This window comes from Sphaerodactylus townsendi, linkage group LG03, assembly GCF_021028975.2.
Source record: "Sphaerodactylus townsendi isolate TG3544 linkage group LG03, MPM_Stown_v2.3, whole genome shotgun sequence".
NCBI lineage: Eukaryota > Metazoa > Chordata > Lepidosauria > Squamata > Sphaerodactylidae > Sphaerodactylus > Sphaerodactylus townsendi.
Genome location: NC_059427.1, coordinates 87,770,554 through 87,797,635, shown reverse-complemented (window position 1 = coordinate 87,797,635; position 27,082 = coordinate 87,770,554). Strand labels below are relative to the sequence as shown.

Sequence of the window (27,082 nt, the reverse complement as noted above, 5' to 3'; positions counted from 1 at the left end):
AAAACAGGCTCCTTTGCATAGAAAACACTGAGCTCTTTGTAAACACTGAGGTCATTTTTCAGCATTGTCAGGACATCCTGCAACAATTCATTGTTGCTGCTTGTTTAGATTTTTTCCTAATTCTGGTTTGCAGTTCAGTATCAGGCTGGAATGATTTTGCTCCTTGCTTCATCATATTTTTCAGTATTAAGAGGTGAATTGACTTCATAAGTTAATTCCAATTGAACCTCACACTTTTCCATTCCCTCCACGTATGAATATGAGAATGTAGAGTCATGCAATTTTGGCAGTGATCTACATGTGTTTAGCAATATTCTTTAATCATCCAAACAAGACGTTATGAGATAGGTATGCTCTTTGTGTTAGTGCAGTGTGGTGATTAGAATGTTGGACTATAAATATGGGGTTCTGAGTTCAAATTCTTACTTGACTTGAGTCAATTTCTCTCTCTCTACCTGCTTAACTTATCTCACAAGATTATTGTTGTTAGGGTAAAATGGAGGAGGGGAGACTCATGTTTCTGTTGTAAAAAGCGCAGGATAAAAATATGATACATAGTTGAGAAGCCTTGCTGAAGTGGTTTCCTTTTGGCAAGATAAGATATTTTCCTCTAAGGTACATGAGGATGTATTAGAAAGTCCATCATTTCCTAGTCTAAAAGTTGAAAAGCACATCACTGTTTCTTGTCTCTGTCCCTCTTACATACAACCTGGTTGGTGGCCAATACTAAGAGTGCTCAGTCAAGAGTATCCACTCATGAAATAAGTTTTTCTGTATTTTTCCCTTGGTCCCCATAGCACTGCCTAAACAAACCCAGTACCTGAACTTAAAATGGTGAATAGGCTGTATAAGGTCAAGTGATGTTTATTCATTTCAGATTTCATGCTGGTTCTGCATTTGCTTCTTCAGTGGCTGCATTAAACACACAGACATGCACATTATATATTTTGTGTCCTTCTCAAATATTGGGTGCCATTCTGGTACTATGAAAAGGATTTGAGGGATTTGGGGAAATTATGGGGAAAGATGAATTGATCAGGGGCATGTGTACAGGAGATTTAGAGTACCATCCTAAGAACACTTTCTTGGGAATAAGCTTCATTACACAGAATTGGGTAAGATTCTACATAGGCCAGGGAGAGATGAATTATAGATGAAAATTACTACTCACTGGCTTGTGGTAGGTGGTTTCTTTCCAGCACAGGTCATCAAACAATGGTTCACAATGGGCTATGTTCTCAGATTCATACACAAATGGAATTTAGGTTCTTAACAGCTCAGTCTACATTCCTATTAAGTCTAAAAACAAAGTGCTGAGATAAAAGACAATTTAATCTGAAGACTCCAAGTCTTTCTTGCTGCATTTGTTGGCCTCTGAAAATCACACCTGTATTCCTTATCAGAATATTCCCAAGCTTTGAACAGAACATAGTTCTGCCACTGAAATATACTATTCATGTAAGCAAGTTTATGAAAAGTGCTTTAAAACTCAACTAAAGAATTAAAGACAGATAAAACCAAAAACATTAGATCTCAAGCCAAAACAAATTTCACACCAACATTCTAGATATCCGAAGGGGGTAAAGAATCAGGGTTTCTGATGACAGCTTTTCTATTCTGCAGTTGTTTTTTTAAAAAGCATAGTTTTTGATAGAGAGTTTAAAGTGGCAATAGAATGCTCATGAAACTGGCTAGATCACTTCATTAGATGTTTTTTTCAGGTGAGTAAATGAGCCTTGAAATCAATATAAAGAATTAACAGAAAACCCAGCGAAGAGATTTCAAAGGGAGACTGATGGAAAAAGAAACAAAATTCAAGTGATGGAATTTGGAACAGAAGTAGTTTTGTCCTTATACTAGAAGAATCGTACATTGTGAGATCAAGGGAATTGAAACTGTCAACAAGAGTTCTGACAACTCATCATTCCTGGGTGTTCCTTGTTCTCATGTGTCACAGGGGTAACAAAGTTGAATGTCAGATGCATTAAGGGAACGACTAAAGTGATAAAACAAAGGGTGGTGTGACAACTACACTGCCTTTCAAGACTATACTTGATCTTGCTTCCATTTCATTGGACTTCACTGTAATAGTGTAAGTGCCAGCTTGCTCCAATATGCATTGCAGTTCTAGTTCTAGTGGATGTGCATTTTGGACTACACATCATGCATTTATTTAGGGCTTCTTAAATGTTTTGCTTTTTTGTGGGATATTATATTGGATTTGAGGTTAAATAATCCAAGAAGATGTTTCAGGCAGAAGTGGGCAGATGTTTCAGACTGGGATTTTAGTGTGGGCATTTACTCAGAGTAATCCCAATGCTTTCAGTGCAAGTTCTGCAGAGATCATGTCCTCAGAGCCAACTCTAATTTTTCCCCAACAGAATAAATTATGTGCTCCAACACATTAATGAACACTCTTAGTGCAACCACTGTAACCTATATCAATATTAGATCATTCCTTTATTGCAAAGTCTAAAGCTGCTAAAATATTCATGTTACACAGATCTGTGCAAAACTGCCTGATCTGATAATTAAAAGTAGTCCTAAAAATGCATTTGTTTGTCTTAGTTAAGATGATTCAAAAGAAAAAGATCATCAGTCCTAAACACAGTTGTTTGAAAGTATATCCCACTGAACCTTCTTCCAGATAGGTGTGCTTTGGATCATTGCCAGAGTCTAATACAGAGAAGCAGTGAGATGTAAGTATGGTGTTTTCATAGATTAGCTGAAATGTCAGTCTTTTAAACAAAGACAGGCTGATTGATCACACATCTTGTTCTAGATTGTTTTTAAGCACACAGAGATTGAGTAGGCAAGATTCAGAGTCACTGGAACAGTTGGCTAGTTTGACTTGTCAATACGGAAGTAAATTAAAACAGTTTTTAAATATTTTAGGACAACTGTAATGCCCGAATTACAAAACTATTCTGGTATCTTAAGGGAGCAATTTTATGCAGGTTTACTTGGAATTCAGTCTCATGTATCTCTGTAGGGCTTACTGCTAAGAAAGTGCCTTTAAGATTGCAGCCTAAGAGTGTTACCCTCAATGTGAAGGACAATTGTTTATTTAAATCTCCAGGCTGGTGTGTTAATAATACTTCTATACTAGCAGTAGTCAAGGCCAAGACATTCATGAAATAACACTGTGGAGCTAAAAAGCAGGAGGTAGAAGTTAGTGCGGGATTCTCGTTTTAAACTTCTGCTGGCCTGAGACTCCGCCCCAGCTGCCCCAGGATGGGAACAAGTAGGCCAAACATTTTATGGTTGGGTCCTGGGGGTGCCATGCAGCTGGCCAGCACTTCTCTTGATTCTGCCCCCCTCCCCCCCCCCCGCCCAAATGGCAGTTCTGTAGGGTAAGTCAGAGCTGCGTTTTCTGAAAGTGGCAAACTTTAATTGTTAGCAGCAGTTTCATACAAAAGGGAATTATTAATAGTCAAACATGAATAAATGTTTCGTGCTAAAGGATGATTCAGTGACACACTATTGGTAGGACAAATACTTGGAATTGGTTTACATGTTATAACTTACTTAAGATATCTTCACACAGTAATTCTCCCTCATGAATGCCATGCAACATCAAGTGAGTTGACAAATGGGTTGCCTGCATTGTATGGTTTCCACCATGTGTCACTGACAAATACCGATTAGCCATTAAATATACAGATTACAAATTTAGAAAAGTTTTTTTGTGCGTGTGCCAAGTTTTTCATTAGAATAAATAGTTCTTTAGAAATTCTGTTGGCTCGTTTCCAATTATGGTACATTCCTGTCTTTCAGTTATGCTGACTGGACATGGACCAGACTACTTATGCTACAGAAACTCCCAAATTATGATGGCACTGTGATGTCACAATTGTGTTATGTCATAATAGTGCCACTGCTAAGTCTGTAACTATTATACCACTATGACTACACCTTTCTAAGGGAGATGATATAATTGGTATTGTTGGGAATGTGAGGAGAAATGGCCAGCTTAGTCAGGATCTTGTTTACCCATAAACACAGAGAAACAACAGAACACTATCTGTTACCACTAAATATACAGTGGAGAGCCCAGGACTATGACAGCACTTGCACCATTGTTCAGCCACATTATAGAGAACAGATAGTAGTTCAAATATAGCCATTTGTCACACAGAGCAAAGAATATTTAAGGCTCAGCAAAGAAATATCAAATAGGTAACGTAAATCTGTACCAGCTCATTTATACCTTTGTTGAGAAAAAATACATGAGGAAACATTAGTAATGAATAGATTTGGTGAAAGGAAGACCTTTGTGTAAACAGAACCTCACTGTCATGGAGAACAAAAACCCTCCATAAAAGATAGATGAATTACAGTGGTGTTTTCAGAACCTTTTACAAATACTGCTCCAGATTCCAAATACAGACACTGGGAATCTTAACTCCACTGTTCCAGCTAGGGCTGCAAGGACAAGACATCCTAAACCCTGTGAGGAAGGGAGGGAGGGATCACTTGGGTGGGAGGACTTTTGGACATCTTCAGCCCTCCACAAAAAGGGATGGGTATGCAGGGTGTTCAAACACAAAAGTATTTCCCCCATCCCCAACACACCCAATTGAGGGAAAGCATATTGGCTTAAGAATCCTTCATTGTTCAGCCAGTACAAAATTTCATACAGAGAAGACTCAGGATAAGTTTGCACTGTGCAGAAAAGGGACCATTGAACATATCCCCACTCTCCCCTTGTAGTATCTTCTCATATGTTGGTATTGACATTGCAGAACACAGCCACTTTGTTCACGACCACCAACTATTCCTCTGCATCTGTTGTCACTGTTGGTCAAACACTTATGAGTAATTCCTCCCTGCAGGATAAGAGCTATACATGGAACAAATCAAACAGAATTGGGAAACAGGGTTCCAGTGCAATTCTACAGCAGATGGATAAGTTTGTCTCCATTAGGACCTTATTCTACATAAGTGAATCTTCACATATAAGCACAGAGGGTGTACTAATAAGACAGTGGGAAGGATGTGGGATGGAAGAGCACCTAGGTGTGGTACCTTGCACTTATCAACTGCTAATGAGCATCTTCCTTGTATGTAACTAAAGTAGCTACCATTCCTCTATTCATTGTCAACATCTCATCTCTTTTTTCCCCTCTCTGCAGAGAGCCAGACAGCCACTGAATGTATGCAGGGCTAAATATTTTGCAGACTACAAGCAAGGCCGATCAGTTGGAAGTTAGCCAGTCACCTGTGATGTTGCCATCTTTGTACACTTGCTGGGCTTCTCTGCTCTTCCAAGTGCATCTTTCGTTAGCATCTAACAAGAAAAGCAGTATGCGACACAAGGATGCAGTGCTGGTGAATGTTTCACCTGTGCCCTCTTTGCCATGCAGCTTTTCAAGCATAAAATTGCCTACTTCTTAGTTCACCCTTGTGTCATGCTCTCAGAATGCATTCTCCTAGTGATACTATTCAATAAAACAGTTAATATTTTGTATGTACTTCTGTTTTCTAATGAGAGTTGGCAGATGACCCCCTTGCCATAATTCTGGCTCATTTTTTCTGCTTTCACAATAGACAAATTACTATGGTGAAGGACTCTGGGGTTTCCACCTCAAGTCTGCATCTTGCCAATGGTGTCTCTACTGGAGTGCCAGGAAGGATCATTGTCTCAACAGCTCAGTGTTCTTCTAACTCTCCCATGCTTACTGCTAGAATGGTAGAGCCAGCATGACTTCTGCCATTAAATTTAAGTGGGAAACAGATTGATTTCTAGTGGTGTCAGAAGGTTAATGTGGAATATCATTGGGAGCAATCTGTGACTGATGGGTAAAGATGGGAGTTAATACTAATGCTGCAGGAATGGCTGTCTTGGCTATTTTGCTATTTTTTTCTTGTAGTGATATTGTTTGTTTGTTTATTTGCATACCTTTCCCCCAATTCAATATGAACTCAAAAACAGCTTACAATGCAAGATAAACAACAACAACAATAAACCATCAGATAGAGCAACTTTAGCTGTCAATTTTAAAGGAGGGGAGGACAAGTGCAAATAGTAGAATCGCTGTTCATGGAAAACAATATCTCCCCTAGAACTTCCAGGTAGCTTCCCTTTAGGCTTCCAAGGTCTGCAGGGGAAGAACTCTGCACATGATAGCACTGTGTTCTGCATGTGGTGGAAACAGTCTCTCCCCAAGCAATTTGTGGGTTACGACTGACTTACAAAGCCACAGTGAAGGACTTGGTGAAAGGTCATAGTACTAAGTTCTGTAGTTATGCTGGGGTAAAATCCATTATAGCAGCAAGCATCTTAGGGGTAGTCCTATTCAACTCAGAGCAGCTTACCTTTGAGTAACCATACATGTCATTTGGATGCAAGAGCTTGATAATGTTATGTTTTGCTCATGAAGCATAGGATTGAGCTTTAAGACTCCTGGTGTTGCAAGGGGTCTCCTATTCCCTTACTCAAGCATTGAAATGGAACATTTCCTACCCTTTGGACCATAGTGAAGGTATAAGAAGGGCAGATGCATGCTGCTATCCCATGCTTGCTTTTCACTACTTCTGCTTGTGGAATAGCCAGTATGAGAGGAGGTACATATAACTTGGGAAATATTATTCCTCAGCTATTCCACCAATGTCACCAAATCGCTTTAAAAGCAAAATTCATGGACAATTCACTCTGTGGCCTGTCTGTCACGGGTCGATTCCATTCAGTAACACATTTAACTTTTCTCCTTTTTTTGTATTTCATAATATTTCATATTCATCCAAACAGATTATTTTTAATTGGAATTGAAGGTTATGGTGGGCAGGAGGTTGTCCTACTCCTGAAGGAAAAATCAGCCACTCAGATGAGTCAATAGGAGTGCTGCTCCAGCATCCAATGACATTCAAAAAGGGAGGTGAGATGTTGGAGGGAACATAGGAGAAGAGGGACTTGAGTTCTATCTTGGGGGGACAGCAGTGACACCCTAGGTCTAGCTCAGGAAAATGAGTAGAGAGAGTGAAGGGTAGCTCCGCCTGGTAGTGAGGATAAGTGGTTTGGCACTGAAAGAGAAGAGAATGCTTCATTGATAGACATGTCTCTGATGATGAGCAGGTCTGTATAATTGAGTCAGGATAGGGGAAAGGGCAGCCTAGCATGTGCAGAATCCTGTGTGTGAGAGAGAGGATCCAACCAAATAGCTAGTCAGTAAAAGTCTGTTTGAGCCTGAAAGCACTGTAGAAAAGTCGAACTACTTTATGAAGTCAGCCAGTTTAAATGTTTGTGCCTCAGCCAGGTTTTTAATTTGTGTACCTGGAGACCTGTACTGCTAGTTTGTTTCTTTAAAACCAACCTGTAAATAAATATACCTCTCCAAAACAACCCCAAGAGAGCACTTCACTCTATGAATAACAACTTGCTGGTGGTCCCTCACCCAAAAAATGTCCAGCTGCCCTCAACCAGGGCCCATTGCATTCTCAGCTCTGCCCCTGGCCTGGTGGAATGCTCTGTCAAATGAGACCAGAGGACTGCGGCACCTATCACAATTCCACAGGATCTGTAAGACCGCTATTCCTCCAGTCCTATGTTTGAGGGCAGTAATGGTATTTCCTACAAAGCTGGCCTCTTTGCTGCCTGTCTCTTGTTTTATCTGATTTTTTTGTTCTTTTTCTCCTTCTTTCCCCCTTAGTCTGTCTGATTGTAACATCATGGCTTATCATGCCATGAATTGAAAGTGTTTGTATTTTAATATTATCTACTACTTTAAGCCAACCTGGGCCCATAAGGGAAAGAGTAGCCTATCAACCAACCAATCAATCAGTCAATCTTCATTTTTTTATCTATTAATCTATCCTCAGTGATCTAAATAATTCCCTTGTGCACATCAAAACATATCTCACAGTGGTAAACTCAAAGCCTATACACTCACTACATGTAGAATACCTGGAAATTGAGGGAAAGGTTTATAGTTCAGAACGAACCTAGATCCCAAAAATCTTAGGGGGCTGTGTGAATCCCCTTAGTAGGCAAAAAAATGCTTGTTCCAAAGGGTATGATTGGTAATATGGGTTTCAAGTAATACAGCACATACTTGAACTGGTAGGGTTCCTCCGCTCTTTTTAATGACTGTGGCTAATATATGTGGCTGTTGCTTCATATTGATTCAAGGCTTTTAATTCTTTAGATGTGTTTAAAAAGGATATCAATCCACATTCTTGAGTAGACTATAAATAAAAACCTTGCAAACAGCACATAGAACCATGCTTGTGATTCTGCCAGTCTCCAGGGCTTAGAGATGTGGGAATGAATGATGGTATTTATCATGTTAAAGCAGTAGCTGAGGCAGAACCAATAACTCAGAAGGGGAAATTGCCAGTTTGCCACCTGCAGCACTGTATGAGTTTCCCAGTGCAAGGATACTGACTGGCTGTGGTAGATGCAGATGTTTGCAATATGTTCTCTGGGAGCTGGAAGCATTCTCTGGGTGAATGAGCTGTCCATCCATAGAGTCAGGCAAGAAGAGCTTCAAAGTGATTACAGAAAGCAATTTAATTGAATAACATGAGCATTGTCAGAGGACAGCGAGCAACCGGCTAGTAATTTAACCATCCGTATCCACAGAGATCTTGATTGAGGCCAAACTGATTGTACCCAAAGCCCCACAGAGATCAAAGGAACATGCTTGTCAAGGCAAACAAGCTGCATTGCTTTCGAAGGAAGTTAGCCACACACCCTGGATCCAGCCTCATGAAGGGCTCTGGAGAACTCAGTAGTTTGCACGCTGTTTTGGGTCAGTTGGGTGGTCTTGATAAAAGGTGTTGTGTGGCTTTTGGATGCAGTTGCTTCTTTCGTAGTTTGATATTTGTTTTACTTGCTGATGGCTTCAATGAATTACTTCTTTGTGATTTTAACATTTGATTTGATTGTAAGATGCTTTGGTGTTTTTATACCAAAAAAAGATTACTATAAATAAGTGTTAGTATCAATAAGTTTTTCTTCTTCCTCCCTTCTCATACTTTTGATTTCTTCTTTAGAGGAAAGCAAAATGACATGAACTCAGCCTGTGCATCACACATTTTGGTTGGGGTATCTTGGGTTAACATGAGCTTGGCCTGAATCGACCTTATCATCCACTGGTTGAGAGCAGGCCAAACAAAAAGGATCCCTGAAGCATGTTGCTGGTCAGAGTATATGTGGTTAATTACACATTTAAATAGCAATTTCTTTCTTTCACTGATCAGTAAAATACAAGCGGTACAGAGATCAGAGAATTATTCGAATCTGCAACTGACAGTCACAAGTCTATTGTATTTTTTCCCTGACCAATTTCTCTCAATACTAAATTAGATGTGTATCCCTTTAAACAGTTCTCATTGTTTGGAGAAGCAATTAACATCTTGTGAGCAGATCAGTGGAACTGGTGTTGCTAAGCAGCAGACCTTTAAAGATAATTTGTCAATTTCTGCAGAAGGAAGAAAATAATAAACAGTCCTATTGAGAGAAAATTGCTTGTTTTCCAGCATGCAACTTTCCTTCCACCATCGGGTCTTCAGTTCATCAGTGTCCAATTTATTCTTTATTTAGCTTCTATAAATAATTCAGAAGAATTTGAGTGGAATAATTGAGTCTTTTCCCATACCCTAATCCCAGACAATTCAAAACAAAAAAATGGGGGGGGGGGGTGTTCAGATTACATTTAGAGTATATTAGCTGTTGGTAGCTTTCCAGAAAACTGCCCTTCTCAGTGGTTTGTTTAAAAAATAGCTGCAGCATGCTATCATGCTGTCTCTTCTTAAATGTTCTGCTTTGATAGTTCATAATTTGTGCATTTCCAGGTCTATGCAGCATCTTCATGATGCAATGTTGGCACAGTTGCTTGCCTGTGAATGTGGAGGCTTATATTTTCAGACGGGGTCTAAACAAGTGAGGCAGTAATATTGCAAATCCATGCTTCAGCTTGCCTTATCTTCAGGGAAATAGATGCAATCATCCTGCTTTGGCATAAAATTAAGACTAATCTTCTAACCCAGTCCTTGTTTGAAAGGCCAAAAGGATTTAGTGGAAGAAAACACAAGCTTGTGATCTGTGTGGACAGTCTGATGAGAAAATGTCCCAAACATTAAGTCTTGATTCTGTAGCCTTCTTGAGGTTCTATAAACTACCAATAGTGCATGTTTCAATATGAGACATTGTGAATCGTTTGCAACATTTACTGTTAGATCTCTGCAGGCTGTTAAATCTGTACTGTTAGATCTCTGCAGCTTAAAGAACATCCCTAAAAGAAATGGAAGTGTTATTGTCCTGACAGGAAAGAACTCTAGCCATGGTCCTGAAACCAACACAGACTGCCTAGCTGCAGTACTTTCACATTCTGGCTTCAATTCTGCCAAACAAAGCTCTGAGAACCAACATCCTGATGTGCTTCAAATGTTCCCTTTGACAACTGACATGTTTATATGCAGTGGCAAGTGCAGAATTTAAAGCCAATCTCCTTAAATTTACTACAAATCAGAGAATCACCCGGCAGCTGAAGGCTGGGCTTTGTCAGACTGCTGTACTTGCCTAGGCAAGTATATCAAAGTGCACATTACAAAAATGAAGCCATCTATTGAAGTAAATGGCAAGCTGGTAGCAGACTCTGTTTAATACATCAGTACTCAAGGATGATACCACAGATGGGAATCTCCAGTGGTGTGAATCACCAAAACAGTTTTAATAGGGGATGAGGCGATAAATGTTCTGTGTCTAATCTGGCTGTCTATCTGCTTGTATCAGCCCATCTAAGCAGCGTTTGAACTCCTGCCCAATGAAGGGGCATCTCAGTCACAGACCAAATGTCACCAGACCTAAGCGTGTTTCTATAATCCCTATTATTGTTGCAGTAAAGTGCTTTCCCTCTTCACCCTCCCCACCATCTGGAGTCTTTTCTGCAAAGGGTGGGCTGAAGAGAGGCCATGAATGAAGACAAGCAGTTTGCCTAATTGACGGTCCGCTACCTGACAGTTTGCTGCTTTTGCTCCATTCACTCTTGCCTGGCACTTCCCCCTCCTCTGTGCTCGCAGACAAACAGGCGAGAAGATCAAGCATTAAAAATCAATCACTCTGGGGTTCTTTCTGTAGCAGCAGGTGGACACATTTTCTTCTTGACATATGCCTCAGTGAGAATGGAATCTTCTGTTTTTCAAGAGAGTTCAGCTCCTTACTATAAAAATGAAATATGTTTGTGTTTTGCTTCCAGCTGCTACCTGCAGCCATTTTATTTAATTCATTCTTAAGGCACAAGGATGGCTTGGTGGGTGTCATGCGGCTCCTCTGTATTTAAACACAATTTCACCTGCTGCAGTCATAAGAGGCATCCTACTCCCCAAAAAGCTTATTGGGGGAGTGAATGGGCTTCGGGGAGAGGCGCAGCCTTGCACCAGCACATTTGCCTCCCTGGGGACTTACCCTGGTGGAGGAAGATATACTGGTGGCCACCTCCCCTCAGCTCTGTTGCAGAAAAACCTATCCTGATTGGATGCCAGCTTGTGGGGGGGGGGAGGCATTTCCAGTGGCAAAGGGGGGGATCCTTGAATTTTTTGCTCCCCACACCACCAGAATGTGTGGTGATGCCGCATCCCACCGGTGAGAGCTTTGGATGAGGCTGTTAGAGTATCTAACAGGTGTATCACAGAGGGAAGTCTGTTACACACTGTTACACTCTGAAGATGCCAGCCACAGATGCAGGCGAAATGTTAGGAACAAGATCCACCAGACCATGGCCACACAGCCCAGAAAACCCACCACAACCAGTTTCCCTCCTGTGTTCCTTTAAGCTGCAGTATGTGGTTCTCAGTTAGGATTTCTTAAGATTGGATTAGGCTGACCAGTAGAGGGTAGGTGTGTCCCTTCAATGAAGTTGCTTTCACAAAAGTTCCCTGTTACTTTTCCTAGACCAGTGGTTCTCAACCTTCCTAATGCCGCGACCCTTTAATACAGTTCCTCATGTTGTGGTGACCCCCAACCCTAACATTTATCCATTTTACAGACGAAGAACACTGATGCAGAGAGTCTCAGGCGACCCCTTGTGAAAGGGACGTTCAACCCCCAAAGGGGTCGCAACCCACAGGTTGAGAACCACTGTCCTAGACAAATCTAAGGGCTTCCAGCTTGGCTGCCGCTTTTGGTGACTGTCACTCACAATTTACGTAATCCTTAGGCTTCCCTGAGACTGTCTGCCTCTTGGGCCTCTCACTTCCCTTTCTCTGTGCCCTGATTCTTTCAGTCTAGGAACAAACCTTGAAGAACTTGATATTTTATCACCTGCTTTTATCATAGGCCATATTTTTTCTAGATCTTGTTTATTTTCACAGCTTTTGCTTCTACTTTAATGTTGACTCCTCCCAAGCTTTTTGAATATTTTCTCTCACACCTACCCAAGCCACATGTGCATGGGAGAACTGAGCCTACTTGCAGAGTCCAGCCACCTCTTTTCAATCCAGATCTTCCCACTGCAGAACAGACGAGCTATTTTAGAAACCAAATGATGACTTGCTTCTCTTTCAACGGGAACTGATAACAAACAGCAATAAAAGCTCCAGTGGCAAGTTCTCTTCTGCCTGTGCACATGATCCTCTTTAGTGAGCTCAATGTTAACTCTTCCTGTGTGTCATACTGAAGTGGATCAGGCAGAGTTTCTACTCAGTTCATCGAGGCTGTTCTCCACCTTCATTATTTTACTGCTGGACCAAACACATTTCCTTTCAAGCAGTCTACTAATCCCTACCTTTCTCGTTCCGTATTAACACATTTACTGTTTTATCTTTAAAATCATGAAGGATTTAGTTGCTGGAGATGAAGAGGGAAAAAGCAAGATTCGAAATTAACATTAAATACTGTCATCAAACCACGTGCAGTACATAGAGGGCAGATTGTCATGGTGCATGATTGATACATGGTACTTAGTAGACTAGGCATCTGGTGGAAGCTCTGTAGACAGGGTAAAAAGCTTTGCTTTATCTTGTTTGCTCTGTCCCCTTAGGAGATAGTCACTTGGCAATAGTGAATGACTTAAAACAGCCTGCAGCCTGATGTAGTGACAGAGAACAGCAAACACATGAAATTTATTTCTAAAAGGGCAACAGTGTTCATTGTGTCTTTGAAAAGGTCCTAGATTAGCACTGGGCTTTTTAAAAGTAGCTGTCGTATTTGCCTGATAAACCAGATATGCCAAACTGCAAGGATTTTGACATCTTTTGCAGATCCTGTCTCATGTTTAATTAGCATTTATCTTAATCTCATTTTAATTTTCTCACGCTAGCAGCATAATCAAATGCTACTGCGGCATTTTAACAATTATGTTATATTGGCGGATAGAGACTTCAAGGAAGCTGACCTTTGTCAAGCCCAGACTTATAAAGTGTTGGCTGTTAATTATATTTTTATTGGATGGAAGATGCATCCTGACTGTGTGGGGGCTGTTTCTCTTTGCTTTGTTTATATATGACTGGAAACCTTCTCCAGACAAATGTAGTGGTTAGAAAGTACTGCTGGTGTACAAAGAAGGGCTGTGTCATTTATAGAAAATGTTGCTTATGTTGCACTTCAGCTTTAATTGAGTTATCAACTGAAGCTTCGAAGAGTATGTGAATTGACCTAAATATTGGGTTTCTGCCAGGTTAAAAATTCCCCTTCCTGTAATAGTTTGCTTTCCAGAATACCTTCTGGAACATTTTAGCTTTGTTTTGGAAGTATAAAACTGCCTTTGAATCATTTATCATTCTGTGCCCTGAGCAGTAGTTAGGTTGTTGAGACTAAGCACTAAAAACAAAATAAACTGCACCTGAAGTAAACACCTGATCCATCTCCCTCCTTGCAGTCAGTGGCAGAGAAATCACCACATGTAGACTGATTGGAGCTAGGCGCTGTCTATCATTGCTGGTTTTGTAGATTATTTTTTCAAATCACAACAGGAAGGAGAAATCACCCCTTTTCATTGACAAATGACCCTTTATTTCTTGAGAGACTGGCTTGCTGTAGTTAAATCATAGTATTTTCATACTATGAAAAGCTTTATTTAGCAGATATGTTTTCTGCTCTCCCTCACAGTATATAGAAGGGAATGTCCAGAAGCAAATTGGGAAGTTGGAGATGAGCTCAGCCAGCATACATAGGGTTACAGTATTCTCATAATGGTGTGACTCAGCACAGACCTTCATGTAGCGGTTTCATGGGTCACCGAGAATCTGTGTGGCTGCAGGCTCTATGTGAGCAAGGATATGTGCCATCATTTTCCTTCTCATTTTCCCCTTCCCCATAAAAAAGAAAGGAAACATTTTCCTTTTTGAAGTCTCTAAGGTGATATTATAGTATCCAGTTCTTTTTGTCACCTGCAACAGCTGTGCTATGTTTGTTTGTTTTTTGCTAGAGGATATGGGTAGCTATACCTGCAGCAAGTGCAAGCTGGTTGCTCTCTTGAAAGAAAAGGCCCAGCAGCTTGAGGCACAAGTATCTACACTCTAGCCTGCTAAGCAGAATGACAATTTCCTGGTCAGAGTGGAGCAGACAGTACTGGAGGGGACACACCAGGGATCTCTCTGAGAAGGACAGCAGCTCTCAAACACAGGAGGTGGGCAATTGGAGGAATATGACCCATAGAAGCAGAGGGACCAGGGAGCATTCTGTGAGTTTGAATAGATTGGAAGTTCTTTCCCTTGTCAGTAAGATGAGGAACAGGCACAATAGCAACAGACTCAGCCCTCTGAGAATGTTCAAGTGACAGAAGGTTTAGCTGATGGAATGGCCTCTGCAAAAGCCCAGAGGAAACATGTGGTGGTGATAGGGAATCCCTGCTGAGAGGGACAGAAGCAGTGATTTGCAGGCCTGACAGGATGTCTCAAGAGGTATGCTGTCTCCCTGGGGCAAAAATGTGTGATGTCACAGAGAGGCTTACAACTTGTCAAGCCTGCTGACTGTTATCCTTCCTTTTGATCCATGTGGGAACAAAAAACATTGCAAGACATCAGAAGGTGATTTTGAGGCTCTGGGAAGGAAGCTGGATCTGGATGCACAGACTGTCATTTCATCTCTACTCCCAGTTGGAGGACATGGCCCAGGGAGGAAAAGAGGAATAGTGGAAGTGAACAACTGGCTTCACGGGGGGTTCTGCCAGTTGGGCTTCTTGGACCCTGGTCTGCGGTTTCATGAAGATGGACGACTGGCAAGGGATGGGTTGCACCTCATGGCTGTAGGTTGGAACATTTTTGCTAGGAGGCTCGCAAACCTCCTTTAAGGATGGGTTTAAACTGAGTTATGTGAGGGAAGGAGACAATATTCAAGCAGACAGGAGTTCATCAAGTACTAGAGATAATAGTCCAAAGGTCATAGAAAGAACTGAGCGAATAGTTCAAGAGCTCAACAGCAGGAGGGGGGGGGAGTAAATAAGCAGCCAGTGGGAATGAACCAGAGGCATCTACACTCATTCACAGAGCATGGGAAATAAACAAAATGAACTTGAACTCTTAACACTGAAAAGCAAATATGATATATAAGCATCACTGAAACCTGGTGGGAGGAGTCTCATATTGGAATGTAATAATGGAAGGGTATAACCTATTTAAAATAAACAGACCAACTAGGAAAGGAAGAGAAGCATTATATATCAGGGATGATTTATGTCTGTGAGCAGGTCCATGACTTAAATTCTGGAAGCCAGGTTGAGACCATCTGGGTAAAAAGAGGGAGAGAAACAACAGAGATCTCTTGGAGGGGAGGGGTGTCGATTACAGACTCCCAAGCCAGACTGAAGAGTTGGATTATGCCTTCCTGGAATACATGACCAAACTTTCAGAAAGGCGAGTGGTAGTGATAATGGGAGATTTCAGTTTTCCAGATATTGGTTGGGAGTCAAACTCTGCCAAGATTATAATGTCCAACAATTTCCTCACTAGTCTTGCAGACAGTTTCAAAATCCAGATGGTGAAAGAGGCAACAAGGAGATCAGCTATTTTAGATCTGCTCCTAACCAACACTCATGGCCTGGTTAATGGGGTGGAAGTGGTAGGATCCTTTGGTAGGAGTGACCATGTTTTCCTTGAGTTTGTTAAACAGTGGAAAGGAGATGTCAAGCATATTCAGACACACATTCTAGACTTTAAGAAAGTGGATTTCAGTAAACTTAGGAAACTACTGGGTGTGATTCCGTGGTTAAGAATACTAAAAGAGAAGGGAGTACTTGATGGATGGGAGTATCTTAGATCTTGAAGGCACAATTTCAAACAGTTTCAATAAGGAAAAATGTCTAAGGAAACCAGGATTGATGTTTAAAGAACTTTCAGCTGAGCTAATATTTTAAAGGGACATGTACAAGAAATGGAAAAAAGGGGAAATCACCAAAGAGAAATTCAAACAAATAATTAGGATGAGTTGGGAGACAGTCAGAAAAGCTAAGACTCAGAATGAGCTCAGGCTTGCCAAAGAGGTTAGAAACAATAAAAAAGGCTTTTTTGGTTATGTTCGTAACAGATGGAAGAAAGGGGATATGATAGGGTCACCGTGTGGAGAAGATGGCAAAATGTTAACAGGGGGTGAAGAGAAGGTAGAACTACTCAACACCTTTGTCTCAGTCTTTTCCCAAAAAGAAAATAGTGCTCAACCAGGGTGAAATGGAACAGAAGGTACAGTTGGAGAAATTCAGCACAGAATCAGTAAAAAGGTAGTACTATTTTAAATGAATTTAAACCTCCAGGATATTGAAAGAACTGGTAGAAGTAATCTTATAATCACTTGTGATAATCTTTGAGAACTCGTGGAGTAAGAAGTCCCAGTTGACTGGAAGAGGGCTAATGTTGTCCCCATCTTCAAAAAGGGGGAAAAAGACGACCCAGACAATTATGGCCCAGTCAGCCTGACCATAAAATATTCTAGATCAGATCATTAAATGGACAGTCTGTGAGCACTTAAAAGGGAATACTGTAATCACTTAAAGTCAACACAAGTTTCTTAAACACAAGTCGTCAGACTAATCTCTCTTTTTTTGATACAGTGACAAGTTCAGTAGATGAAGGGAATATTGTGGATGTAGCTTACCTTGACTTTACTATGGCTTTTGACAAGGTCCCCTGTGACATTCGTGCAAGCAAGCCAGTAAAATGTGGGCTAGACAATGCTACTATTAGATTAATTTATAATTGGGTGACTGACCAAACTCAAAAGATGCTCACCAATGGCTCATCCTCATCCTGGAGAGAAGTGACTAGCGTGGTGCCACAGGGTTCTGTCTTGGGCCCAGTATTGTTATCCATTATTTGGATGATAGAATAGAGGGCATGCTAATCAAATTTGCAGATGACATCAAATTAGGATGGGTAGCTAATACCCCAGAAAATCATTTAGTAGTTCCTGTGATTTACCTAGAAAATAGGAGGCATTATAGAAATTAAGCAATATTCAAGCATTCTCTGTATTGATACACGTACATACTTATTGCAAAGCCTATCTGTACTCATGGTGGTGGGTGTTTGTTTATGCCATCATCTCAACTCTCATATGGCCTTTTCAGGTTGGTAAGTAAGTAAATGTCCAAAAATAACTTTAGGAGTATGCTAAGATAAGGGATCTATGGATGTCTTTTTCTTTTTGAGTGGAAGGTGAAGACACTCCAAACTTCTTGTCCCAATAAAGATATATGCAAAAACTAAAACAGGAGAGATCAGAAATAAACTTCTGCTTCTTCTGTAGATTGCTTGCATGTTCTTGATGAGGGTAGCTTTCCTTTTTGAGAACTTTGGCCTCAAAGCAATTTAAGGAAATCATTTAAAGCCAGCACGTGTATAAATTCTGGGCATTCACGTCTCTTCCCAGTGTTTACTCTCAGTTTAATAGTAACATACAGTGGCCCATCCTAAGTTTATTGTTCATTGTGGGCTCTTTTGAACTTCCTTGAAAATGGAGGGAAGAAGGAGGACAAGTTGCTTTGGCTAGGTTCACTCACACACTTCTCACAGCTGGGTGATAAGTTACAAAGGTGGGTCCTAAACAAAATAAATAAAGATCTCAACTGAAAATCACTTTGCCCAAGATGAAAACCAGCATGACATTGCTAGCCTGTCCTAGGTCAGGCATTGTTGCTGTCACCAAAGTTAAACTGGCAATATTGTGAGGATCCACTCTAGTCTGATTTCAGGCTATGAGAAAAGACTTGGTCACCCTAAATGGTGACCTGTGCTGAGGGAGCGCAACCTTATTGATTCTCCTGGACTTCTCAGCAGCTTTCAGCATCACCAATCATGGTATCATTTTGTTTTATTTTTATATATGTGTTTAGGTCATTCATACCTTGGCTACAAAAAATAAATCAAGCACATTATGTAGGGGGTCGAAAAGTAACAAGTTGCTGAATGCATTTAAATTAAATGAAGCTGCATCCGTCAGTTGCTTTAAGGACTTATTTGAATTTTTGCTTTAAAATGAAGCCAGTGCCTTATTAGTGTACCCAGAGTGCATAACAACATCTGGATCACTTATTCAGAATCTGACTAGCACCAGAGTAAAATGGATCGTCTTTTTGACTTGTGCCAATGTCAGACTGGGCTCACTTCTGGTAGGTTTTCCTCATTATATTGTAGTATTGACTTGTAAAAGCACCTATTTTTAAACTGCACATTACAGCATAAACATAGAAAAGAGTCTATGTAGCTAATTCCAAAGTTTGCCCTTACCTGTGAATACCTAAATCTGGAGATAGGGGTCAAACTGATCCTTGGCAGATGTTTCTGCAGACTTGGGGAAATCCATAGGTTTGTAGAAAAAAATGAAAATTAAAAAAAATTGGGGATTGAGGGGAAAAATTCAGGGGATTTTAAGCCCCTCCATTTTGGGCAGTTGGCACCAGAAATTTTCTCTGGACCCAACTGCCACGTCAGAGGATTCAAAGAGTAGTAGACTTCGCAGCATTACTCTTTGAGGAAGGGAGGTGGGAGTTGTGGCAGTCCCAGCAGGTGTGGGGTGGCCAAGAACTGTGAGACATTGGGGTGCTGGCTGCATTGCCCTTTTTGGTGGGGGGGGGCGCTGGAGAGCAGGGGGAACACAGTAGTGTCCAGGAGCAGGAGTGTGGTGGTGGAGTAAGAATCTTATTTCATTTGTATGTAATTCATTTCGTGAGAGATACAAAATTTCTAGAAATTTTGAAGCCAAGGAGAAGAAATGTCTATTTATATATGCAATCGTTTCTTATCTAACCTAAATGTCTTTAACTGCTTTAACAGAACAAAACACATCTTTTTAAACCTAGTATATAAAATTTAATAGTTCAGCATATTGATGACATTTACAAGTATTAGTGCTTTAGTTTTGTATAGAAACTGTGGATACACCCAGCACTTAAAAACTACAAGCTGCTACATTCTGTGTCACCTTAGCGCATATATCTTTTGAGAAGTGGTGGTAGAAAGGACTATGACCCCACAGGGTTTTCAAGGCAAGAAACTAACAAAGCTGGTTTGCTATTGCCTGCCTCTGCTTGGAATTCTTGGACTTCCTTGGTGGACTCTCATCCAAGTGCATAGTAGGCCTGACCCAGCTTAGACTTTCACAACTGCAGTCTTTAACAAAATGAAATGCATTGTTTATAATTCCATTGTTCATATATCTACTGTTCACCTTCTTTATTGTCTAGGTTTTTTTTTACACAACCCTAGGCTCCTTAGAGGATGAGTGGGATAAAAATATATCAGAGTTTCATTGCTGGGAGCAAACTGTATGGGTCGGTTTATTCAGTTCACATGGCATTGGGTGAAGGAAGGTATAGGATCGTAGAAGCTGCCACTCATGAACTGCACTTGTTAGCCTTGAGTGCAGACCACATCATGGGGTCATAAGGTGGTTGAAATAGCTCTTCAAACTTGATACACACAGAAATAAAAACAGTTTTGCTATGAAAGCCCAGTCTGTGCTGTAGGCATACTTCCAGAGAACATTCCAAGAAATTTGGAAGAATTTTTTCGATATTTAGTGACAGCTGCCAGAGTGGTAATTGCAACAAAATGGAAAGCAGAAGAATGTCTTAACTTAGAAAATTGGGAAAATAAGACCAGAGAATATGCAACAATGATAAAATTAACGAATTCTGTAAACAAGAGACCTAACCAAGAATTTCACAACAAATAGAAAACATACCTTCTGTCATTATCTTCTACCAGGGGTTAAGAATTTTTCATTTCATCTGGTGTTCCCATATTGATCCTTCTTGTTTGCTTTAGTTTTATATAATGTCTGTCCTGACCCAGATAGCCCAAGCTAGCCTGATCTTAGAAGCTAAGGAGAATTGGCCCTGGTTAGTACTTGAATGAGAAACCACAAAGGAATTCTAGGGTTGTTATGCAGAGGAAGGCAATGGTAAACCGTCTCTGTCCGTCTCTTGCCTTGAAAACCCTGTCGGGTCACCATAATCTGGGTGCAATTTGATGGTACTTTTTATACACATACTGCTTTTAAAGTTGATCTGTATTAACAGTTTGCCACCATGAAGGTTATAAAACAAATGTTTTAAATAAACAAACAAACAAATAAATAAATAAAAGATCCCTGCATCAGAGCTAAGCCTATATATCTTCTTAAGGCAGCTGAGCTATTCCTTGCTAGGAAAAGGAGTTCTCCTGGAGGTGAGGCTCGGGCATCCTGATTGGGTGATTCCTAGCTCATTCTCAGGGAGGCAGGACCTAATTGTTGTCACTTCCTGAGGAGGGCTCAATCACCCCTCCAGGATCCAGTATTGTTCCTGCCTAGATAGGGAGTGCAGGGCTTGTTTAGTGCTCCAAGCCCTCTAGGTATTCTACTCAACTGCAAATATCTTTTCATCCTCTGTCCTGTCTTCTCTTCGTCTATAAGTGTAACTGTAAGTGTAAGTGTAAGTGTTTTGACCCCCCCCCACTCATTGGGAGAGAGCAACGCGCACAGGCATAATGGCCTCCCTGCGCTCCTTTTCCCCGCCGCGAGAGACCTTTGGAAGGTCCGCGGCAGAGGGAACCCGCGCTGCCACCCGCTCCGGGCCGCAACGTCGCGGATCCATTGACTCCAACATGGGGACTTGCTCCCAAGCCCCGGAGACGGCCGCAAAGCGAGGAGACTCTTCGGCGCCATCACCTCCGCCTCCTCCGGAGCGGAAAAAAGGCGCGAAGAACAAGGCGGCCCCAGGCGCGAAAACAAAAGCAGCCCCGGCCAAACGAACAAAGCGCCTGCAGACGGAGGCCTCCGTCTCTGCCCGGAGCACCAGCGCCCTTACACAGGATGCGCCCGGCGAAGCTCCGCAACCACCCCCGCACCCCCCCCCAGAGCCAAGCGGACAATGCAGGCAGGGAGCGTTCCTGCTCTACTGCAGAGGGCGGGGGCGGGGAGAACTCAGCCAACGAGGAAGGATCCATTCACTATGGCTCTGATGCAGAACGGCCCAGTCCATCCCGGCCCAGACAAACGGAGGGGGGGGGGAATCCTTCCAAAAATGTCTCTCTCACAGACATGAGTGTCTGGGCTAATACTTCCCCAGAAACCCTAATGCAGCTCTTTACACAAAAGATGAGACAGGAAATTTTAGATTATGATAGGAAAAAGCAAAAACTAAAGCAAAAACAAAAGAGCCGCACTAGAGGCCGCCACAGATCCACTCATAGGGAAAAACGCAGACCAAGCCACCGGTCCAGTTCTTCCAGATCCAGCAGCCCTACTCCATCCACATCCACTTATAGGGACCCCCTCAATGTAGAGGAGGACAGCAGTGAGGGAGAAGGGTTAGAGCAAATAGAGCATTTCTCAGAATCTGAGGAAATTCCCACCGAACCTAGTGATTTATGTAAGAGATTTTTCAAACAGGAAGAACTCACGTCCATGATCGCCAAGACTATCTCGGCACTCGAATTACACGATGAAGACGACGCGGAGGACCCCTCCGCCACAGCTGGACCCAAAAAATCGGTTAAGGGATGCCCCAAGGGGACCAAACACATGTTCCCTCACTCTGAGGAAACTCCCCGGGCCTTTCCCCTTCCAGAATATTTCGAGAAAAAGATGAAAAAAGAATGGCTCAACCTGGATGTCAACAAGAGTTACCCATCACTCCTTAAAAAGCTTTACGTGCTTCCAGACCACGTCCAGGCCACTATGCAAACCCCCCTAGTCGACGCCCCGGTGGTGGCAGTCCAGTCCGGAGGTCTAGTCACTAAAGATGGTGAGGGTTCCCTTAAGGACCCCTTCGACAAGAAAGGGGAGGTCACACTCAAGAGAATGCATGATCGCCTAGCGATTATTCTGAGAACCCTTGCATCCTCTGCCACTATGGCCAGAGCCGCCATTATATGGGCCAGACGAATTCTTGCCATCATCCCACCCGAACACATAGGTATTAGGGAAGGCATGGAGAGAATGCTATCGGCAGTCTCCTTCTGGGCAGACTCCAACCTGGATGCCTTCATCCTCACGTCACGAGTCCTCGCCCTAGGTGTAGTAGTCAGGAGACAAGCCTGGCTTAGGGCCTGGCAAGCCGACTTCCACTCAAAACTAGTAGTCTCTACCTACGACTATCACGGATCCAGACTCTTCGGTAAGGACTTAGATTCGGTCCTGGTTGAGTCTAAAGGGAACCGGAAAACCATGCCCAAATTCGTGAGAGCAGAACAGAGTTCCAAGTCCTATCCCACCTTTAGATCACAGCGCACTCTGGCGCGCGCACCCAGAGACGGACGTCGCTGGTCTAGTTCCTATACATCACGCAGACGCCCCGGCAACAACAACAACAACAACGCCAGCCAGTCTTCCTTTCGCAACTCCAATTTCAGATCAGGCAGAGGGGGCAAACCCTTTCAACCTGATCGTCCCAACCGGTCATGACATACACAATCCACCGGTCGGCGCCCGGCTCCAAAAATTCCACCACAGATGGACGGGCCCCAACGTCGACCAATGGACACAAGAAGTGGTCACCTCAGGCTACCTGATAGAATTCTTCAGAATTCCAAAGCCCAGATTCCAAGCTTTTCCCACTCTGCGGAATCAGCAAAAGAGACTCAGAACACAGCAGGCTATCCACCACCTGCTCCTGATCCAAGCCATCGAGCCGGTACCGATTTCGGAACGCTTCTGCGGGGTCTACTCCCATTTCTTTACCGTCCCAAAGAAAAACGGGGAATGGCGAGCCATTTTAAACCTAAGGTACGTCAACAGGGCTATCCGTCTACGACGCTTCAAGATGGAAACCCTCAGATCCATCGTGGAAAACCTCAGACCCGGGGACCACCTCACCTCCTTGGACCTCACAGAAGCGTACCTCCACGTACCAATCAACCCTCGACATCGGTGCTTCCTGAGGTTCGCAGTAGAGGATCAGCACTACCAATACAAAGCTCTCCCATTCGGGCTCGCCACAGCCCCACGGGTTTTCACGAAGGTCCTACTAGCACCCATTACCGCCTTACGGGAACAGGGCGTCCACGTCCACCCCTACCTGGACGACATCCTAGTTCGATCAACTTCCAGGGAACAGGCGGGGGCGGACTTGGACCTCGTGATGAGAACGCTGACCTCATATGGCTTCTTGGTAAACTTGCAGAAAAGTTCGCTGACCCCACAAACGCGAATGGAACACCTGGGAGCCACCATCGACACCCAAGTCAACGCTCTCTTCATACCGCACCAAAAGGCCCTCAAAATCCAAAGACTAGCGACCTCCTTCATCAAAGCCCGAAGAGTTGCGCTGCTACAACTAGCAAAGCTGATGGGTCTCTTCATCTCCATCATAGATATGCTTCAGTGGGCACGTTTCCACGCACGAACTCTGCAGAGGTTCTTGAGACCCTATCAGTGGGATATCATGCAGAAGAGGGAGAAAACCGTAGTTCTACCGGCACCAGTCAGACACAGCTTCATCTGGTGGTCTCAACTCAAAAACTTATCCACAGGCAAAGTCTACCTCCAAGACAACAAGGTACAGATATTCACCGATGCCAGTCTCAGGGGCTGGGGAGCCTCTCTCCGGGACCAGGTAGCACAGGGCCTATGGAGCCCCGCGCAAGCTCGCCTCCCCATCAACCTCCTGGAGATGGTGGCCATACGATTAGCCCTTCAACAATTTCAACACCACATTCTTCACCAACACGTCCTGGTCAGGACCGACAATGTAGCAGCCAAAGCCCACCTCAACAATCAAGGGGGGTCGAGGTCCCCCCAGCTGCATCAAGAGGCTGTCAACATTCTGACCTGGGCGGAAAAACACCTCAGATCAATCTCAGCAGAACACATCAGAGGGAACCTCAATGTCGAAGCCGATTGGCTGAGTCGCCAGACCATCTCAGAAGCCGAATGGAAACTCCATCCATCAATCTTCTTGCAAATATGTCAGCAATTCGGAGCAGCCCAGATAGACCTGTTTGCGTCACAACAAAACCACCAACTGCCGACATTCTTTTCCAGATACCAACATCCCAGCGCGGCGGCCACGGACGCCTTGACCTCGCCCTGGCCTCCGGGTCTAATGTACGCCTTCCCTCCAATACCAGTCATACCCAGACTCCTGAGAAAGATATGGAAGGAAGAAGCAGAGGTCATCCTTGTAGCCCCCTGGTGGCCAAGAAGGCCATGGTTCTCCTCCATTCTACAGCTGTCTGTTGCGCCCCCACTTCGTCTACCAACACCAACAGACATGCTATCTCAAGGGCCAATCCTCCATCGGAATCCAGAATGGTTCTGCCTAACCGCTTGGCACTTGAACGCGCGGCATTAGAAAGGAAGGGATACTCCAAGAAGGTGATCGACACCATCATAGCCGCCCGTCGTCCGTCCACACTTCGCATCTACGACTCCTCCTGGAGAGCCTTTATCAGGTGGGCGAACAACCACCACGCTGATCCCATCCATCCTAAGGTCGCCCAAGTCCTCGCGTTCCTACAAGACGGGGCCGACAGAGGTCTCAGAAGTGCAACCCTTAGGAGACAGATAGCCGCCCTATCCACGGTCTGGATACGACTGCAAGGCATCACTGCTTCTAAACATCCAGACATCCTAAAATTCCTAAAAGGAGTACGTCAAACCCAACCTCCGGTAATTCACCGCTTCCCCTCGTGGAAACTGAACATCGTACTCAACGCACTGACTAAACATCCATTCGAACCCATTCAGTCGGTACCCCTGAGGTGGCTCAGGATGAAACTCCTTTTTCTAGTGGCCATCACCTCAGCAAGAAGAGTTTCAGAGCTACGTGCTCTCTCAGTCAATTCGCAGCTGTGCGTATTCCATAAAAACAAAGTAGTCCTACGTCTGGACCCAACCTTTATTCCCAAGGTGGGATCATCTTTCCACCTTAGACAGGAAATTATACTTCCGTCCTTTTTTCCCAAACCCAAACATCCAAAGGAGATACTTTGGCACGCGTTAGACGTCAGGAGAGCACTCAAGGCGTACATCATTCGCACAGAGGACTTTAGAAAAACCGAGTCCCTCTTCATTAATGTGTCAGCCCCCAACTTTGGAGCCCAGATGTCCAAAGCTGCTATCAGCTCCAACATCAGAACCTGTATTACTGAAGCATACAAATCGGCCAACATCCCAGTCCCCCCGGGAATCACCGCACATTCCACCAGAAGTGCCGCGGCCAACGCCGCACTCAGACGTCAAATCCCAGTAGAAGACATCTGCAAAGCGGCCACGTGGTCCTCTGCCACATCATTCATCAGGCATTACAGGCTTCAATCCAAGGCCGACAACGATACAGCCTTCGGCCACAGAGTTTTAGAGCACATATTCGGTGAATGATCCCACCCATTAGGGACACTGCTCTGGGAGGTCCCAATCAGGATGCCCGAGCCTCGCCTCCAGGAGAACGGTCCATTGGTAGACTTACCCTGAAGGGGCCTTCTCCTGGACGGCGACGAGGGCATCCTGGCCCTCCCAAAAAAGATCGATTCACCGCAACTGTACTAAAAGACCATGAGCACTCATGCATCCATACACTAGTCTGTTAGACATAAGAATTAGGAGCACTTGTTTAGGCCTGTTGCCTCAATTTTCACAATGTTGAATGTTGTTACTTCCTAACGTTTTCCTTTTATATATGTGGAGCCTTTCCTATACTACTACGCTAATCCAAATACTGGATCCTGGAGGGGTGATTGAGCCCTCCTCAGGAAGTGACAACAATTAGGTCCTGCCTCCCTGAGAATGAGCTAGGAATCACCCAATCAGGATGCCCTCGTCGCCGTCCAGGAGAAGGCCCCTTCAGGGTAAGTCTACCAATGGACCGTTCTCTAGAATAGTTCTATCACAGTATCTGTAAGCTAAAGGAATCAGTGCAGTCAGTGAGGCCTTGGTGGGTTTGTAGTACAGATGGCTCAAAATTTCAAGTGAAACAGGAAAGCAAACAGAATCTCCATCTAAGTGTACAAAGCCTCCTTTTAATCATTCTAGTAGCTCTCCCCATGAGGAGGAGGAGTGAAACTTTGCTGACATATAGTTTTCTTGTGGAACAGGTAAGTACCCATTAGACGTTCTGGGAAATAAAGGTATTCCCTTGGAAGTCTTTGTTGTGCTTTTCCTGGTATACTTTTCCTCTCACCCTAGTTTTTTGTTCTAAGTCAGTTCTGCTTAATGGGTCCCAAGGTTCCTTGAAAGTGACTCTGTTTGGCAATATTCAGGATTGATGTGAGATCTCAGTTCTATGTAGAAGTTAACTCACTGCTCATGTTTATTTTCATGTGTCTAGTTATTTTCCTCAATTATCTAAGGCCTAGCAAGGCTTTCCCTTGATATATCACGGAAGCTAGTAGAAACCAGCGCATCTGCTTCCAGAGACTCTAGTGTGTCAATAATTTGTTCTGCTTCTGACTGTACCTCTGTCTTTTTCTGCAGGTTTTTCGTACGGATCTGATAACAGCCATGAAGATTCCAGATTCTTACCAGCTGAGTCCAGATGAGTACTACATCCTTGCTGATCCCTGGAGGCAGGAATGGGAGAAAGGTGTTCAGGTACCTGCAAATACAGAAACAATCCCGCAACCAGTGGTTCGGTAAGTTAGCATGAGCTGCCTGTGCATGTGTGTGGGTGTGAGGTAATTCATTCAGCCCCCCTGCTCCCCACAAAGTAGGGTACTTACACTGCAGTGCCAT

The 27,082-nt window shown here is 43.3% G+C and overlaps 1 protein-coding gene across 5 annotated transcripts in view; it reads left to right on the top strand.

Moving 5' to 3' along the window:
- The window catches only part of JADE2 (jade family PHD finger 2), a 214,308-nt gene that overhangs the window by 53,833 nt on the left and 133,393 nt on the right, over positions 1-27,082 (top strand). For all 5 annotated transcript variants that reach the window (XM_048487860.1, XM_048487863.1, XM_048487862.1 and 2 more), the window contains exon 4: positions 26,825-26,982. In XM_048487860.1, the coding sequence (XP_048343817.1) occupies positions 26,825-26,982 (158 nt within the window). The remainder of the gene's footprint in view (positions 1-26,824; positions 26,983-27,082) is intronic.